Source organism: Gymnoscopelus microlampas (assembly GCF_963454915.1).
Source record: "Gymnoscopelus microlampas genome assembly, chromosome: 15".
NCBI classification, from domain to species: Eukaryota; Metazoa; Chordata; class Actinopteri; order Myctophiformes; family Myctophidae; genus Gymnoscopelus; species Gymnoscopelus microlampas.
This window is the reverse complement of record NC_139952.1, coordinates 47177827-47192335: the sequence shown is the minus strand read 5'-3', so window position 1 is coordinate 47192335 and position 14509 is coordinate 47177827. Positions and strand designations below refer to the sequence as shown.

Below are 14509 nucleotides of genomic sequence, written 5' to 3'. Positions count from 1 at the left end.
GTATTTGGGCGCGGACCCACATCTCAAAATAGTCCCTGGGACCCCCAGAAGCACAGACCGAAGTTACAAATGTTTGCTTTAAAAATGTATATATTCAAAGATTTGCACACATTTTCATGATTTTTCAAAAATAGAAGATCTACATGGACAGCTTGTAGATCTGCTATTTTTGAATAGCCAACGTATAAAATAATGGATAAAGTGGTTGCTTTCCCGGTCTTAACTCTCTCAGTGCCAATGAAATAAAAAAATATGTTCATACTGTGCCAGCAATTATTATTTTTTTAAGTAAAAGAAAAGTGCTCAGGAGCCGAGATACAGCCTTTTTCAGTAATAAGTTAAACAAGAAGTGAATGGAGCAGCAAATCTTCGGATCACGATATCTTGGCTTCTGAACATTCTTTTAAAAAAATATATAAATAATAAAATATATATATATTTTTTTAAACTCTGGATTTTTCGTTCTTGGCACTGAGGGCATTCAGAAAAAAACTCCAGAAAATCGTTTTGTGGCACTGAGAGAGTTAATGGGTTAATACCCACATTATGGAGATGCCAGTGCATCATAAACCTGCCTCTCTGAGTACTGTGATGATGATGATGATGATGATGGTGGGTACAGTACCACACTGGATTATCTGCCAGCGGGTACAACCAGTCCTCTGACTAGTACAACGGGTATTACATAATAACCAGACATGACATCATGCGTTCCCAAACTGACATCCTTCCTGACTTACACTGACTGGCCTAGTAGCTTTAATTCAGCTGCAAAATAGCAGATCTACAAGCTTACAACACGTTGCATCACAACGTGTTGTGAGCTTGTATATCTGTTATTTTTCCATGTTTGTCGAAATCTACAGAGCTGTATACTAAGTACATTTACACAAGTACTGTACTCAAGTACACTTTTTTTTCTCAGAGGCAAATATTGTACTTTTACTCCACTACAATTATATGACAACTTTAGTTACTAGTTAATTTGCTGATTTAGATTATTATCACAAAACATACATTAACCACTTCAACCCTATATACATTTCGGCCATTTGAAAATAGCCGATCTACAAGCTCACAATGCGTCGCATCGCGACGCATTGTGAGCTTGTAGATCTGCTATTTTCAAATGATCTTTTATACATTTAGAACTTGTGAAATGGGACATTCTGCACAATAAGTACTTTTACTTTTGGTACTTTAAGTACATTTTGATGCCAATACTTTTGTACTTTTACTCAAGTAAATTTTGATTACCGGACTTTTACTTAGGTAACAGAGTATTTCTACACTGCAGTATTGATACTTTTACTGAAGTAAAACATGTGGCTGTATATGACACATACAGGACTTACAGTAAGTGGTTAACATACATAACAAACAGCTGTTTGGTTCACTTCCAGTAAGAGATGAACGTTCTGGAGGATGGATGGTCTGAATACCGTAAAGAAAGACTCATTTAGAGCGGGCCCACTTGCCAGGCAGCCAATCAAATGGCAGCCAATCAAACGGCAGCCAATCAGATGGCCAGCGCATGTTCCTGGCAGCATGAGGGAGGATGTTTTATGGACATGGTGTGAATGGAATTTCTTCTCCAGCTCGCCCTTCCTTTGGCTCACATCACATCACAGGAACTGATGCAGATGAGACACCATGCTGGCATTGAGAGTGTGCTGCCATCTGAGAGAGAGAGAGAGAGAGGGGGGGGGGGAGAGAGAGAGAGAGAGGGGGGGAGAGAGATGGAGAAAGAGGGAGGGGCCATCCAAGGCTGCATCTGAGGCCCTTACTCTGTCTGTCCTCACTCTTACAAGGCTATATAAAGCAGGAGAGGTCTTTCCTCACAAAAATGCACAATTTCAGATTTGAGCTTTACTTCGGGGCGGCAGTGGCTTAGGGGTAGAGTAGAGTTCGATCCCGGCCTCCCCCAGAGTTAGTGTAGAAGTGTCCTTGAGCAAGACGCTGAACCTCTAATTGCGCTTTGGATAAAAGCACTATATAAATGCACAATGTTTTTTTTCATTGTAAAATACGATCCGCACACACACTTGCATAAAATATTCATACACATGTAAATTGGCATTTGGAGTCAGTGTGTGAACATCTTTTCTTTGACTTCCCTTTTTACAGGTTCTTTAGATTTCAGTGAGTTTGAGCGCTCAAATCAAATCTACAAGCTCTCTGCTTTTGCAACACGGCTACCATCATGTATTGTAGGTGTCCTTTCCTTCTTTGCTTGACCTTGTAAGGATGAGGACAGAGGAGTTGAGGACAGAGCAGAATTGGGATGAATTAATCTGACGAGAAATCTCGTCCGTGGCACTGTGGCAGGCAAATAAATATTAATATATCATACTATATGTAACTCACTGGTTCTCAAACTTTTCAGCTCGAGAACCCAAACTAGTGAAAATAGCCGATCTACAAGTAGACATGTTGTGAGCTTGTAGATCGGATATTTTCACTACTTCTTCAAAGTTTTCTTACTGTATTTTTTTTTAGTAATTAGTATAAATTAGTATATATTTATGAAATTCTTAATACAAATGTGTTGTTTTTTTGTTGTAGTTGAAATTTTAGAAAATCTTTTTAAATAATAATTTTAAAAAAATTAGGAAACCAAAAACAGAAACCAAAACCCCCAAAAACTGGTCCACGACCCGCATTTTGGGAACCCCTGATGTATCTTGTAAGCATGGTGTGTGTGTGTGTTTTCATCCTTCCTTTCTGACACTCTGAAGGCCAGACGGCCCCAGAAAAACATTTTGTCCCGACTTAGCTGAGTCTCCACAAAGTAAAACGTCCTTATCGGTGACAAGAGCAATCCCTCTCTTTTCAATGGCCTTTTCTTGATGTGACACTTTTGGCAAACGCCGGCTCACATTTTTGTGTGCCTAGTCACTCCCAGCCATGGGGCTTTTCTGTTGTTTTTTTGTTTTACTCCTGTTGTGTAGCTAAGGAACCTTGAAGAGTTTAGTGCTGAGCGAAGAACATTTTGTTGCTTCATGTGTTTTTAACCGTTTAAGACCGGGGGGACGCATCTGTGTGTCATTTTAATTTGATTTCTTTGGGGCTATTGAAAAATAGCAGATCTACAAGCTCATAGCGCGGCACCGAGTGCCGCGCTATGAGCTTGTAGATCTGCTATTTTTATAAAATTTGTGCAAATCTTTCAATATATTATATATAAATATATGTTTTTAAGTGAATTTAAAGTTATTTTTAACTCTGATCTGTGTTTCTGAGGGGTCCCTGGAACAACATATTTTGAGATGGGGTCCACGGCCAAATACATATCATTTTGGGGGTCCTTGACATGGAAAAGTTTGAGAACCACTGATAATAGCAACATAAGTTTAAAAAAGAAAAATGTTAGGATTTAGATTTACACAAAGTTTTTCAAGAATAGCAGATCTACAAGCTCATAGCGCAGCACCGAGTGCCGCGCTATGAGCTTGTAGATCTGCTATTTTTGAAAAGCCCAAAGAAGTCCAAAGTGACACAGATGCGTACTTCCCGGATTGGAAGGGTTAAAGAACGTGGATGTTTGTTAGAGGTTGTTAGGGAAGTGAAACACGTCAAGCAGCACAGACTAGAGTCATTTGCATATACCATGAACGTGTAACACGTTATGTCATGGCTTTAAACGTGGTCTAAACATGACAATCTGTTATTTTTGGTGAGCTTGAAGCTTCGCGGTCCTAGTGAATGAAAAAGAGCATTGGTAAAAGGTTTTTAGATGCTAAAGGAGAAACACTCACGGGTAAATAGTGTGTATCAACACTATTCATTCAGTCCATGCTTCATTCATAAAGATAGGTCATCATCAACAATCCACCGTGTTCAGAATACAAAATGACGTCACTTTATTGAAGTACTCAAGTTTTGAGGTACTTTTACTTTACTTGAATGTGTCGATTTTTCAAAGCCTTATACTTTGTAGGTTTACATTATTACAAAACGTCAGTGATGGAAGAAGTACTCCCATTTTTTTTACTTAAGTAGAAATATCAATACTGCACTGTAGGAATACTGTTACAAGTGAAAATCCGGAATTAAAAATGTACTTGAGTAAAAGTACAAAAATATTGGTATCAAAATGTACTTTAAAGTACCAAAAGTAGAAAGTACACATTATGCAGAATGTCCCGTTTTCAAATGTATAAAACATCTTTTGAAAATAGCAGATCTACAAGCTCTGAGCTTGTAGATTAAATAGGGCTGAAGTTGTTAATGTATGTTTTGTAATAATAATCAAAACCTACAGTAACTAGTAATTAAAGTATTCAAATAATTGTATAGTGGAGTAAAAGTATAATATTTGTCTCTGAGATGTAGTAAAGTAAAAGTAACTCAAAATTGTTCTTGAGTACATGTACTTTTTTCCACCACTGCAAAACATGCATTAACCAATGAAGCCCTATTTTAAACTCACATTTTGACAACTTGTGAAAACAACAAAACTAAAACTCTTTGCGTTCTGCATAATGAGTACTTTTTTCTTTTGTTGTGGAAACGCTACTAATATTTAAGTAATACAATCAGAGTACTTTTTTCTCTCCCATGGTAGGACAGCTATAGGGTAAATAAATCAGGCTTTGAGGTGATTTTCCTGGGCGGCTGGGCACCGTGCCAACGGCCCGGCGTAGCGGGACGGGGCAGAGCAGAGCAGAGCAGGGTGCTGTGGCAGCACAACGTTCAAACCCAGCTTGAATTACGAGGCTGTTTGCATTCTGTCTAAAGTGCTATTGGCAAGCACTTCATCCCAATCCCCCCCCTCCCCTCCCCTCCCCTCCCCTCCTCTCCTCTCCCCTGGCCACCAGCGTAAATCCCCCTGAGCTTTTTTTAACCCTTTAAGACCGGGAAAGCATCTGTCATTTTCCATTTTAACACTGACTGCCGGAGTTTATTCATAATTTATTCACCCACTGCCAGGGTTTTTAATCATTTTTTTATAGAAAAAATGTGAATTATTTGTCCGTTTGTTTTTTAACATTGAAGTGAATGGATTTGAAAAAATAAAACATTTTATATCTCCTAATTCGTTGAGAATAACGACACAAATGTTATACTCAAAAATTAGAGAAACATTTTAGGAATTAAAAACAAAATTAAAAAAATATATTAAAAGGGGAGAAGTCTCCCCTTTGGCGGTGGATGTGTTGTTAACCATTATCTTATACGTTGGCCATTCAAAAATAGCAGATATACAGCTTGTAGATCTGCTATTTTTGAAAAAAAAAAACATGAAAATGTGTGCAAATCTTTGAACACATATATATTTTTCAAAGCGAACATTTTGTAACTCATATAGTTAATAAAATGAAAGACTAAAATGAGTCTCCTAAATCTTATCGTATGTTTCTATAATCAGTGCTTCTCTGGACTGTTTCAAGTTTCAAGGACCCCCAAAATGACATGTATTTGGCTGCGGACCCCCATCTCATGTTGTTCCAGGGACCCCCCCCCCCCACAGAAGCAAACATTTGAGTAAAACATTTTTCGCTTAAAAAAAAAACATGTACTATATTCAAAGATTTGCACACATTTTCACGTTTTTTTCCCAAAAATAGCAGATCTACAAGCGATCGTAGCGCGGCACTCGGTGCCGCGCTACGATCGCTTGTAGATCGCTTGTAGATCTGCAAGCGATCGCTTGTAGATCTGCCCTTATTTATTATGATATTTGCCTCTTAAAGAATATGGTAGGATATATGTAGGATGAACTGTACTGTATGTTTTCTCTGTCTTGTCTGTACTTTGTCTTTTTCTAAATGCTGACGCTGGGAGCTGAGCTCCAACATGTCCTATATGTGCACTTGTGCAAAATGGCAAATAAAGTCTATTCTATTCTACTTGTATTACTAGCAAAACAATCCCCTCGAGGAAGAATGGGCCTGGTGGGGAGGACATTGTTCCGGTCCAATGGGGGGGGGGGAGAGGGTACCACCATCATTTTCATGGCCCAGAAAGATTAGGAGGAAAATAGCCAAAAATAGCAGATCTACAAGCTGACATCGCGTCGCGATGTCAGCTTGTAGATCTGCTATTTTTGGTGAAGCGATTTGGTGTAGAGGGAGAAAAAATAGCAGAATAGATTCGCTCCCTCCACTTCTAAAAGTTACCACCACGCCTCTGGTCAAAACTGTGTGGACGCCATGCCCCGGGGGCATTAAGTGTTAAATACTCACTTCCTCTTCCTGGGTGCATTTCCTCATGGTGGGGGGGAGGGGCGGGGAAGTGGGGGGGGGCATCTGAGTTCACTGAACTTCATGTTGCTTTTCAGCCTCGCTGTGAAAGTGTGTCTAGCGTCAGTCAAGGTCACGTGTGAAGCACAGATATATAAACCATTGTGTCCCTGTTTGTTTGTCTAGTTCTGTGTGGAGCTGAACCAAGCCACCCTGGCCAGCGTCCGCAAGTGGAAGAGCCCCCGGGGTCTGTGGAAGAGTGTGGTGTCGGAGAAACCCTCCGCACACTCCAGCAAGGTTAGTATACACTCTACAGCATTGGTTCTCAAACTGGGGTCCGGGGACCCCCAGGGGTACTTGAGGGGGTTCCAGGGGGTCCCCAGCTAAATGATTGATAGGAACCAAATGGACCCTTATGGGTCTGTAACTCTGAGAGTGTACAAATGGAACCAAATGGACCCTAACGGGTCCATTTGGTTCCATTTGTACACTCTCAGAGTTAAGTTAACATTGATTTTACAACATGAATTGGGGTCCCAGAGATAGAAATGCCATTAAATGGGGGTACGTAGACCTAATGCATGTCAAACTGGGGGTCCTTAAAATGTATCTTTTCAAATGGGGGTCCGCGGGCTAATAAGTGTCCATTTGGGGGTCCTTGACATGAAAAAGTTTGAGAACCACTGCACTACAGTACTCCTCTTCTATTGACGTTCCCTCTTTCACATGGACCTCAGTGTGTTACATTTAAGCACTTAAAGAGCTAGACCACTTTGGTAGAGGTTTGGGTTGTGTGGTTCCCTTGCCATGATGTAACTTCAAAGGTGGACAAGAAATCTAAAATAATTGCTCCTTCCATTAGAAATTGATGATTCAAAATTTGCTCCTCAATGACTTACATTGTACGGTAAAACAGCTCTCAAAGTCACTCTTTTAGCACGTAAACAAACACAAACAAAGTTGATTCAGACAATATAGAACATCACCAAACCCAGTACTGTTTTTAGCGGCGCTAGTCGCTCTATACCTTTAGGTATAGCGCGGGTCCTGCTCTATACCTGACTTTGTCCGTGTTCACCGTCAACGCTCTGATTGGTCAGACCCGTCAACGCTCTGATTGGTCAGACCCGTCAACGCTCTGATTGGTCAGACCCGTCAACAAAGTGATTGGTCAAGCTTCACGTGACACATGGCTATAAACACATTATAAACACATATCGATGACAAAATGTATCAAAGGCGCCGCTACCTTCACACAGGGTGTGATTTTTTTTCATCCTTCCTGTTGATTTTACCATTTGAAGATCCGGATCCAGTCCGGGTTTTCTTCCTAATAAAAATCAACAGGAAGTTAACATTGTCATGTTCTATTGTGATGTCTTGCTCAAGGACACTTTTATACACAAACCGGGAACCGATCTACCTCCTGAGCCACCGCCTGAGGAACTTTTTGCCAACAATCTTGTGTCCAAAATAGTCACATTACTGTAGCAGGGATGCAGTGTGTTAACCCGTTAAGACCGAGAACGCATCTTTGTCATTTATAGATGTCTTAGGCTATTCAAAAATAGCAGATATACAAGCTCATAGCAGATATACAGGCACTATGAGCTTGTAGATTTGCAATTTTGTTTTCTTTTCGTGAAAACTTTTGCAAATCTTTAGTTTGAATATATGTATTTTTTCCAAAGTGAACATTTGTAACTCAAATCTTTGCTTCTGGGGGATTCTACAAATGTCTTTTAAATCCTAACCGGTTTCTGAAAAACGTATGTTTCTATATCAGTGGTTCTCAAAAGTGTTCATGTCAAGGACCCCCAAAATTATATGTATTTGTCCGCCGACCCCCATCTCAAAATGTTTTGTTCCAGGGACCCCCATGAAGCAAAGATTTGAGTTGCAAATGTTCACTTTAAAAATATATATTCAAAGATTTGCACAAATGTTCACGATTTTTCAAAAATAGCAGATCTACTAGTTTGTATTCCTGCTATTTTTGAATGGCCAAAGAAATCTAAAATGACAGATGCGTTCCTAGACTAATGGGTTATCATAGTGTGACATAGTATAGTGTGTAGCTGCATCACACGGCAGTGTCCTTGTTAGTCTTAGTGTTTCATTGCTCTAACACTGGCTGCTTGCTTTTGTTATGTATGAAAGCAAAGCAGGACGTCTGGCTGAGGCCTACACACACACACACACACACACACACACACACACACACACACACACACACACACACACGTGTGTTGTTCCTTAAGACGTGTGTACATAAAATAATACACAGTTTTTGTTACATGTATGTTGTTAATCTGCTGTAGCACACATTGCCCAGTGAGTGTGAGACAAAATAACGTGACCTTGACCGTGCGTGTTCTCAGTCTGGTTGTAAACTGTGAGCTTCTCTGTCAAACACACCAATTGTAACTGACTTTATATCACTCTTATATCACTCTTTATATCACCCATCTAAAAAAAAAATGTATTCCAGGTACCCCCAGAAGCAAAGATTTGAGTTACAAACGTCAAAAGATTTGCACACATTTTCATTTTTCAAAAATAGTAGATCTACAAGCTCAGAGTGCCGCACTATGAGCTTGTAGATCTGCTGGGGTTTAACCCATTAAGACCTGAGGCGATTCTTAAAAATGTTTTCTAAATCCTAAACAGTTTTTTGAAAAAAAAAAAAGGAAAAAAAAGAATTTCAAGATTTTTCAAAAATAGCAGATGAATAGCCAAAGAAATCTAAAGTGACACAGATGCGTTCCAGGTCTTAATGGGGTTTAATGTGGTTAACGTGACTCCATTTCCCATAATCCCCTCTGTTCTCAGGGAACCAGCTACTCGGGCTTCCTGTGGGACAGTTCCTGTGGCATCGACCTGAAGGACACCGCCGTCCTGGAGAGCACCGTCGTCAACGGCAATGGGAATAACACCTTCCCCCGACCGTACCTGGCCCGCTTCCTGGTGAGTACCGATGATGATCTGAGTACTTTTACTCAAGTAAAGTGAGGTGCTTTTACTTTACTTGAGTATGTCCGTTTTTTATTGTACTTTAAAGTATTTTAAATTGAAATTGGACCCCATAATTTCCCAAACTTATTCGAGGAACCACTTAAATCATTCACTGCTAGATATAAATAAATACATGAATCACCCACTGCCATCAATTTTCTTACCTTTTCCAGTAGTCACAGAATATGTATCTCCAGTATGATCGATCCCCCGAACGCTGCCAATCACGGAGGGTTTCACTGTGCTTCCGTGGGGGGAAAAAACTGTGCGACACCCCCTGTTCGCTTGTTCTAGGCCGTTGAAAATAGCATGTCTCGCCAAAAATACATCGCAGAACACAGGAGGCAAGATTTTCCCAAATACGTTAAAGGTTCTATGATATTCATTTTTCACTTTTTTATTTTTTTTAATGTTTTTTGGGGGGTTTTATGACCTCAATTACACCCAAAAAACCTGAACTTTGAACATTCAGTGGATTTTCTGTGGTCTGGGGTTTTCTGAATAATTAGGCTGAAAAGTAATCTGTGATTGCCCCTTGGAGAGTGAAGTCACAGGCCATTAATCCCGCCCACTCTCCTCCTCGCCCCTCACCTATCTTTTCCTTTGGGGGGGGGGGCAGAGGCGATGATTGACAGGCAAAATCCCTCAACAGCGACACCCGCAGGCAAAGATTTCTTTTTTCATTGCAGTTGAAAAAGGCTTTAGAAATTTGAGAGAAAAACACCTACAATGGCTCACTGGAGTGGAACTTTCAGTTAAAACTTTTTATACACGTTTGAAGGACCATGAATTTTAATGTATTGTAAAACTGAACGTCATGAAACCTTTAACCAGGAAGTGAATGGAGAGCAGTACATCTTGGGATCACGTGATCTCCTGGTTCTGTGTGCTTCTGGGGATGAAATGGTCACTCAAGTGTCAGCGAAGAGCGCCATCTAGTGGGAAACACCCCATTCTTTTCCCCGTAAAAGTCGTCCTTGACAGTGAATGAGTTCAACGATTTGTCTTGACGTACAAATCTTCTCGTTTCCATTTAGATCGGGTCGTCAGAGTTGACGTTGGTCAACGTCCACATGCGAGCCCCGCCTCCCGTCCCGCCAGGAGAGACCGCCAGCAACGGGAAGAGCCACTCCTCCTCCTCCTCCTCCGACCAATCAGCAGCATCTCATCAGCGCCTCTCCCCCTGTATCCAGGAAACACTCAAAGGTTCGTCTGGTTGGACAGAGAGAGTCACTCACCAACCAATTACAAGCTTAGTTTACTAGTGAACCCATAAAGATGTATTTTGCCGATTGAAAAAAAAATCTGCGCTATAAGTTTGTAGATCTGCTATTTTTTGAAAATTTGTCAAAAAGTGTGCAAATCTTTACAAATGTCTTCTAAATACGTTTTCTGAGAAACATACGTTTTCTGAAAAGGTTTTCTGAAAAACTTATGCTGCATAATATCAGCGGTTCTCAAACTTTTTCATGTCACGGACCCCCAAAATTACATGTGCTGTATTTGGCCGCCAACCCATCAAAATATGTTGTTCCAGGGACCCCCCCCAGAAGCAGATGCGTCCCCGATCTTAATTCGATTAAGCGTTGCAGCCCTATAATAACACTGTGTTCTCCCCTCCTGTCCTGTGTTTCAGGGGAGAAGGAGCTGGTGGTTCTATAATAACACTGTGTTGTCCTCTAGGGGAGAAGGAGCTGGTGGTTCTATAATAACACTGTGTTGTCCTCTAGGGGAGAAGGAGCTGGTGGTTCTATAATAACACTGTGTTGTGTTGTTCTGTAGGGGAGAAGGAGCTGGTGGTTCTATAATAACACTGTGTTGTCCTCTAGGGGAGAAGGAGCTGGTGGTTCTGTAATAACACTGTGTTGTGTTGTCCTCTAGGGGAGAAGGAGCTGGTGGTTCTATAATAACACTGTGTTGTGTTGTCCTCTAGGGGAGAAGGAGCTGGTGGTTCTATAATAACACTGTGTTGTGTTGTCCTCTAGGGGAGAAGGAGCTGGTGGTTCTATAATAACACTGTGTTGTGTTGTCCTCTAGGGGAGAAGGAGCTGGTGGTTCTGGGGGATTTCGGGCTGCCTCCTCACAGCCCGGAGCTGGACGTCCTGAAGAAGGACAAGCTGTGTGCCCTGGTGCCCCACACCCACCACACCAACATCAGCACCCGATGCCCGCAGGGCACGGCCTGCCTGGACAACATCTGGGTCAGCCGCAACCTCAAGAAGACATACACAGGTACAGCAGAGAGAGAGAGAGAGAGAGAGAGTCTTTGACTTTGACCGTGACCTCCTTTATTGATAATAAACATAATAAAATACATACATTGTCACACAATTATCAAAAGGATAAAATGATAAAAAACAGATTATTTCCATTGCGGTCCTTTCATATTGAATGTGCACATTATGTAGTGTGTGTGTGTGTATTACAGTGTTGATTTCGTCGACTAAAACTATGACGAATTTCACTGACGAAAACGAAATAAAAACTAAGCTACGATGACTAAAACTAAGACTAAATATATTGACAATTTCGTCAACAAATAAAAACTAGACTAAAATGTTAGTGAGGGACTATAGTGGAGAAGAGATCCAGTAGAACTAAAAGACAAGTCATTTTATATTTGGTTTGCGCTCTGAAAATAGCAGATCTACAAGCTCACAACGCGTCGCGCTGTGACGCGTTGTGAGCTTGTATTTTCAGCGTGCAACCAAGTGTAAAATCTGCCATTACGACGCCATCAACGCACCGCCAAGATACATTTTAGTCGACTAAAATCTTATGGTATTTAGTCGACTAAAACTAGACACAAAACATTTCAGAATGACAAAAATATGACTAAAACTGAATCAGAATTTGCTGTCAAAAACAACACGGGTGTACTAGCACTCAAGTCCACACACCCAATGGTGCAAAAAAAAAGTGTCCTTGTGCAGGTCAGTCCAAGCACCCATAGGTGCATGAACATGTCCAGAGAGAGAGAGAGGGAGGAGGAGGAGGAAGGGGTGGTGGGTCAGAGAGAGAGTGAAGAGAGAGAGAGAGAGAGAGAGATCTCTTGGCACAGTACTACAGTCTGTTGCTTCACATAAACAACTTTGTCTCCAAATATTGATTATTCTCTGTGCGGTTATTCTGTCAGTTATAATGAATTATCGATCATTTGATTGGATTTTTTATAATGAATTAAATGGATTAATTGGATGAACTGTTTCCCCTCCTATAAACAACATGGTGGAAACATGAGGAACGTTTGGCACCATGACAGACAAAAAACATCTGTGACATAAAGTAGACCCCCCCTCCTACATAATAATGTATTAAATTGTGTTGCAGATTAATTTTTTTCATGGATTATATAGATAGCTTCATAGACCTGTTTGACAACACTGTCTAGTTGGATTCATGTTAATGTGTATTTAACCCATTAAGACGATTCTACATGTCTTCTAAATCCCAACAGTATTCTGAAAAACGTATGTTTCTATATCAGTGGTGCTCAATCTTTTTCATGTCAAGGACCCCCAAAATTATATGTATGGGATACTGGGTAAAGCCAAACACATTTTAGATAAGAAATCACTACACACTCTGTATTGTGCACTTGTTGACCCTTATTTGTCATACTGTGTAGAAGTATGGGGAAATACCTATAAAAGCACTTTAAATAAGATTTGTATTTTACAAAAACGAGCAGTAAGGATAATTAATGGAGCAGGATACCTTGATCACACTAATAATCTGTTTTTACAATCTTATATTCTAAAATGTTCAGATCTGGTAAAATTTAAAACGGCACAAATCATGTTTAAAGCCTGGAATAAGAGTTTACCTGGAAACATCCAGAAGCTTTTTAAGGAGAGTGATGGAAAATATGATTTAAGAAACAAACATAATTTTAAACAGATGATAATTATTCATTCAACACTGAAACAAATGTGCATTTCAATATCAGGTATTAATCTTTGGAATAATCTTGATATAAGTATCAAAAACTGCAGAAATGTTAAACAGTTCAAGCGATGCTATAAGCAGTCATTTATACTACATTATGGTCAGATCATTTTATACTGATTGACTAATTTAATAAGTTACTATGATTATTTGCTGTATATGAATTGTTTTTTAAATTGACTATTTTCTTTACTTTATATGATCTTTTATTACTTTTAGTAGGATCGATTTATATGTATTATATGTAAATTGTGTACTCATTTTATGGTATATCAATTTGTATTAAAACATATTGTTTTACAATAGGTTATTTGTCATGGTAAGAAGGGGGCCGGACTAGATAAGCATTTGCTTCTTTCTGTCCCTTCTTGAACAAATGTTTTGAAATTGTGATGATGATGTATGGAGTTTTCTGTACTTTTAAATTGTTCAAGATAAATAAAGATCAAATCAAAAAATCAAAAATATTTGGCCGCGGACCCCCATCTCAAAATATTTTGTTCCAGGGGGTCCCAGAGGCAAAGATTTGAGTTAAAAATGTTCGCTTTAAAAATATGTATATTCAAAGATTTGCACACATTTTCACGCTTTTTCAAAAATAGCAGATAAAAAAATAATTGGCTACTCTAAAATGATAAAGAAAACTCAGTCCAGCCCATCTCACTGTGTGTGTTGGTTGTGTTGTTGTTATTGTTGTTGTGTTGTTGTTACAGGACACTGCACGGTGGTCCGGGAGGGTCTGACCAATCCCTGGATCCCGGACAACTGGTCGTGGGGGGGCGTGGCCTCGGACCACTGCCCCGTCATGGCCGAGTTCTTCATCGCGGACGCCCCCGTCCTCGCCCCCAAAGAGCTGAGCAGGAACGGAGTGGCGGTGGTGGACCGGGGGGACGTCATGCCCAAACACGAGCGGTGATGACCTTTTAAAACAACACTGGAACCCTCAGCGTCCTCCTGTTGGAACGTTCGGCCCAAAAAAAGCACGATCCACAAGCTCACAACGCCATGCGACGCGTTGTGAGCTTGTCGATCGTGCTTTTTTTTTTTCGCCCGAAGATATTCGGGAAAAAATGCTAGCTAGAGGACCGAGTGTAGAGCCCTGGGGGACCTCGGTTTTAAGTGGTTAACCCATTCAGACCGGGAACGCATCCGTGTCATCTTAAGATTTCTTTGGCTATTCAAAAACAGCAGATCTACAAGCTCATATTAGTCTATCTATTTTAGTCATCTCAAACTTTTTCGTCTAGTTTCGAGTTTAGTCGACTAAATATCATAAGATTTTTGTAGATCTGCAATTATTGAAAAAAACTTGGAAAATTATATACGTTTTAAAGCGAACATTTTTTAATCCGATCTGTGCT

General features: G+C 40.2%; 1 protein-coding gene across 2 annotated transcripts in view; it reads left to right on the top strand.

Annotated features, from left to right (window-relative positions):
* The window catches only part of eepd1 (endonuclease/exonuclease/phosphatase family domain containing 1), a 60076-nt gene extending 45993 nt beyond the window's left edge, over positions 1-14083 (top strand). Inside the window, exons 4-8 of one of the 2 annotated variants that reach the window (XM_084079691.1) lie at positions 6372-6482; positions 9018-9152; positions 10238-10406; positions 11246-11432; positions 13862-14083. In XM_084079691.1, the coding sequence (XP_083935817.1) occupies positions 6372-6482; positions 9018-9152; positions 10238-10406; positions 11246-11432; positions 13862-14075 (816 nt within the window). In that variant the 3' untranslated portion in view covers positions 14076-14083. Of the gene's footprint in view, positions 1-6371; positions 6483-9017; positions 9153-10237; positions 10407-11237; positions 11433-13861 lie in introns of both variants that reach the window. The other variant, XM_084079692.1, reaches the window with a different exon arrangement.
* The last annotated feature ends 426 nt before the right edge of the window (positions 14084-14509 follow it).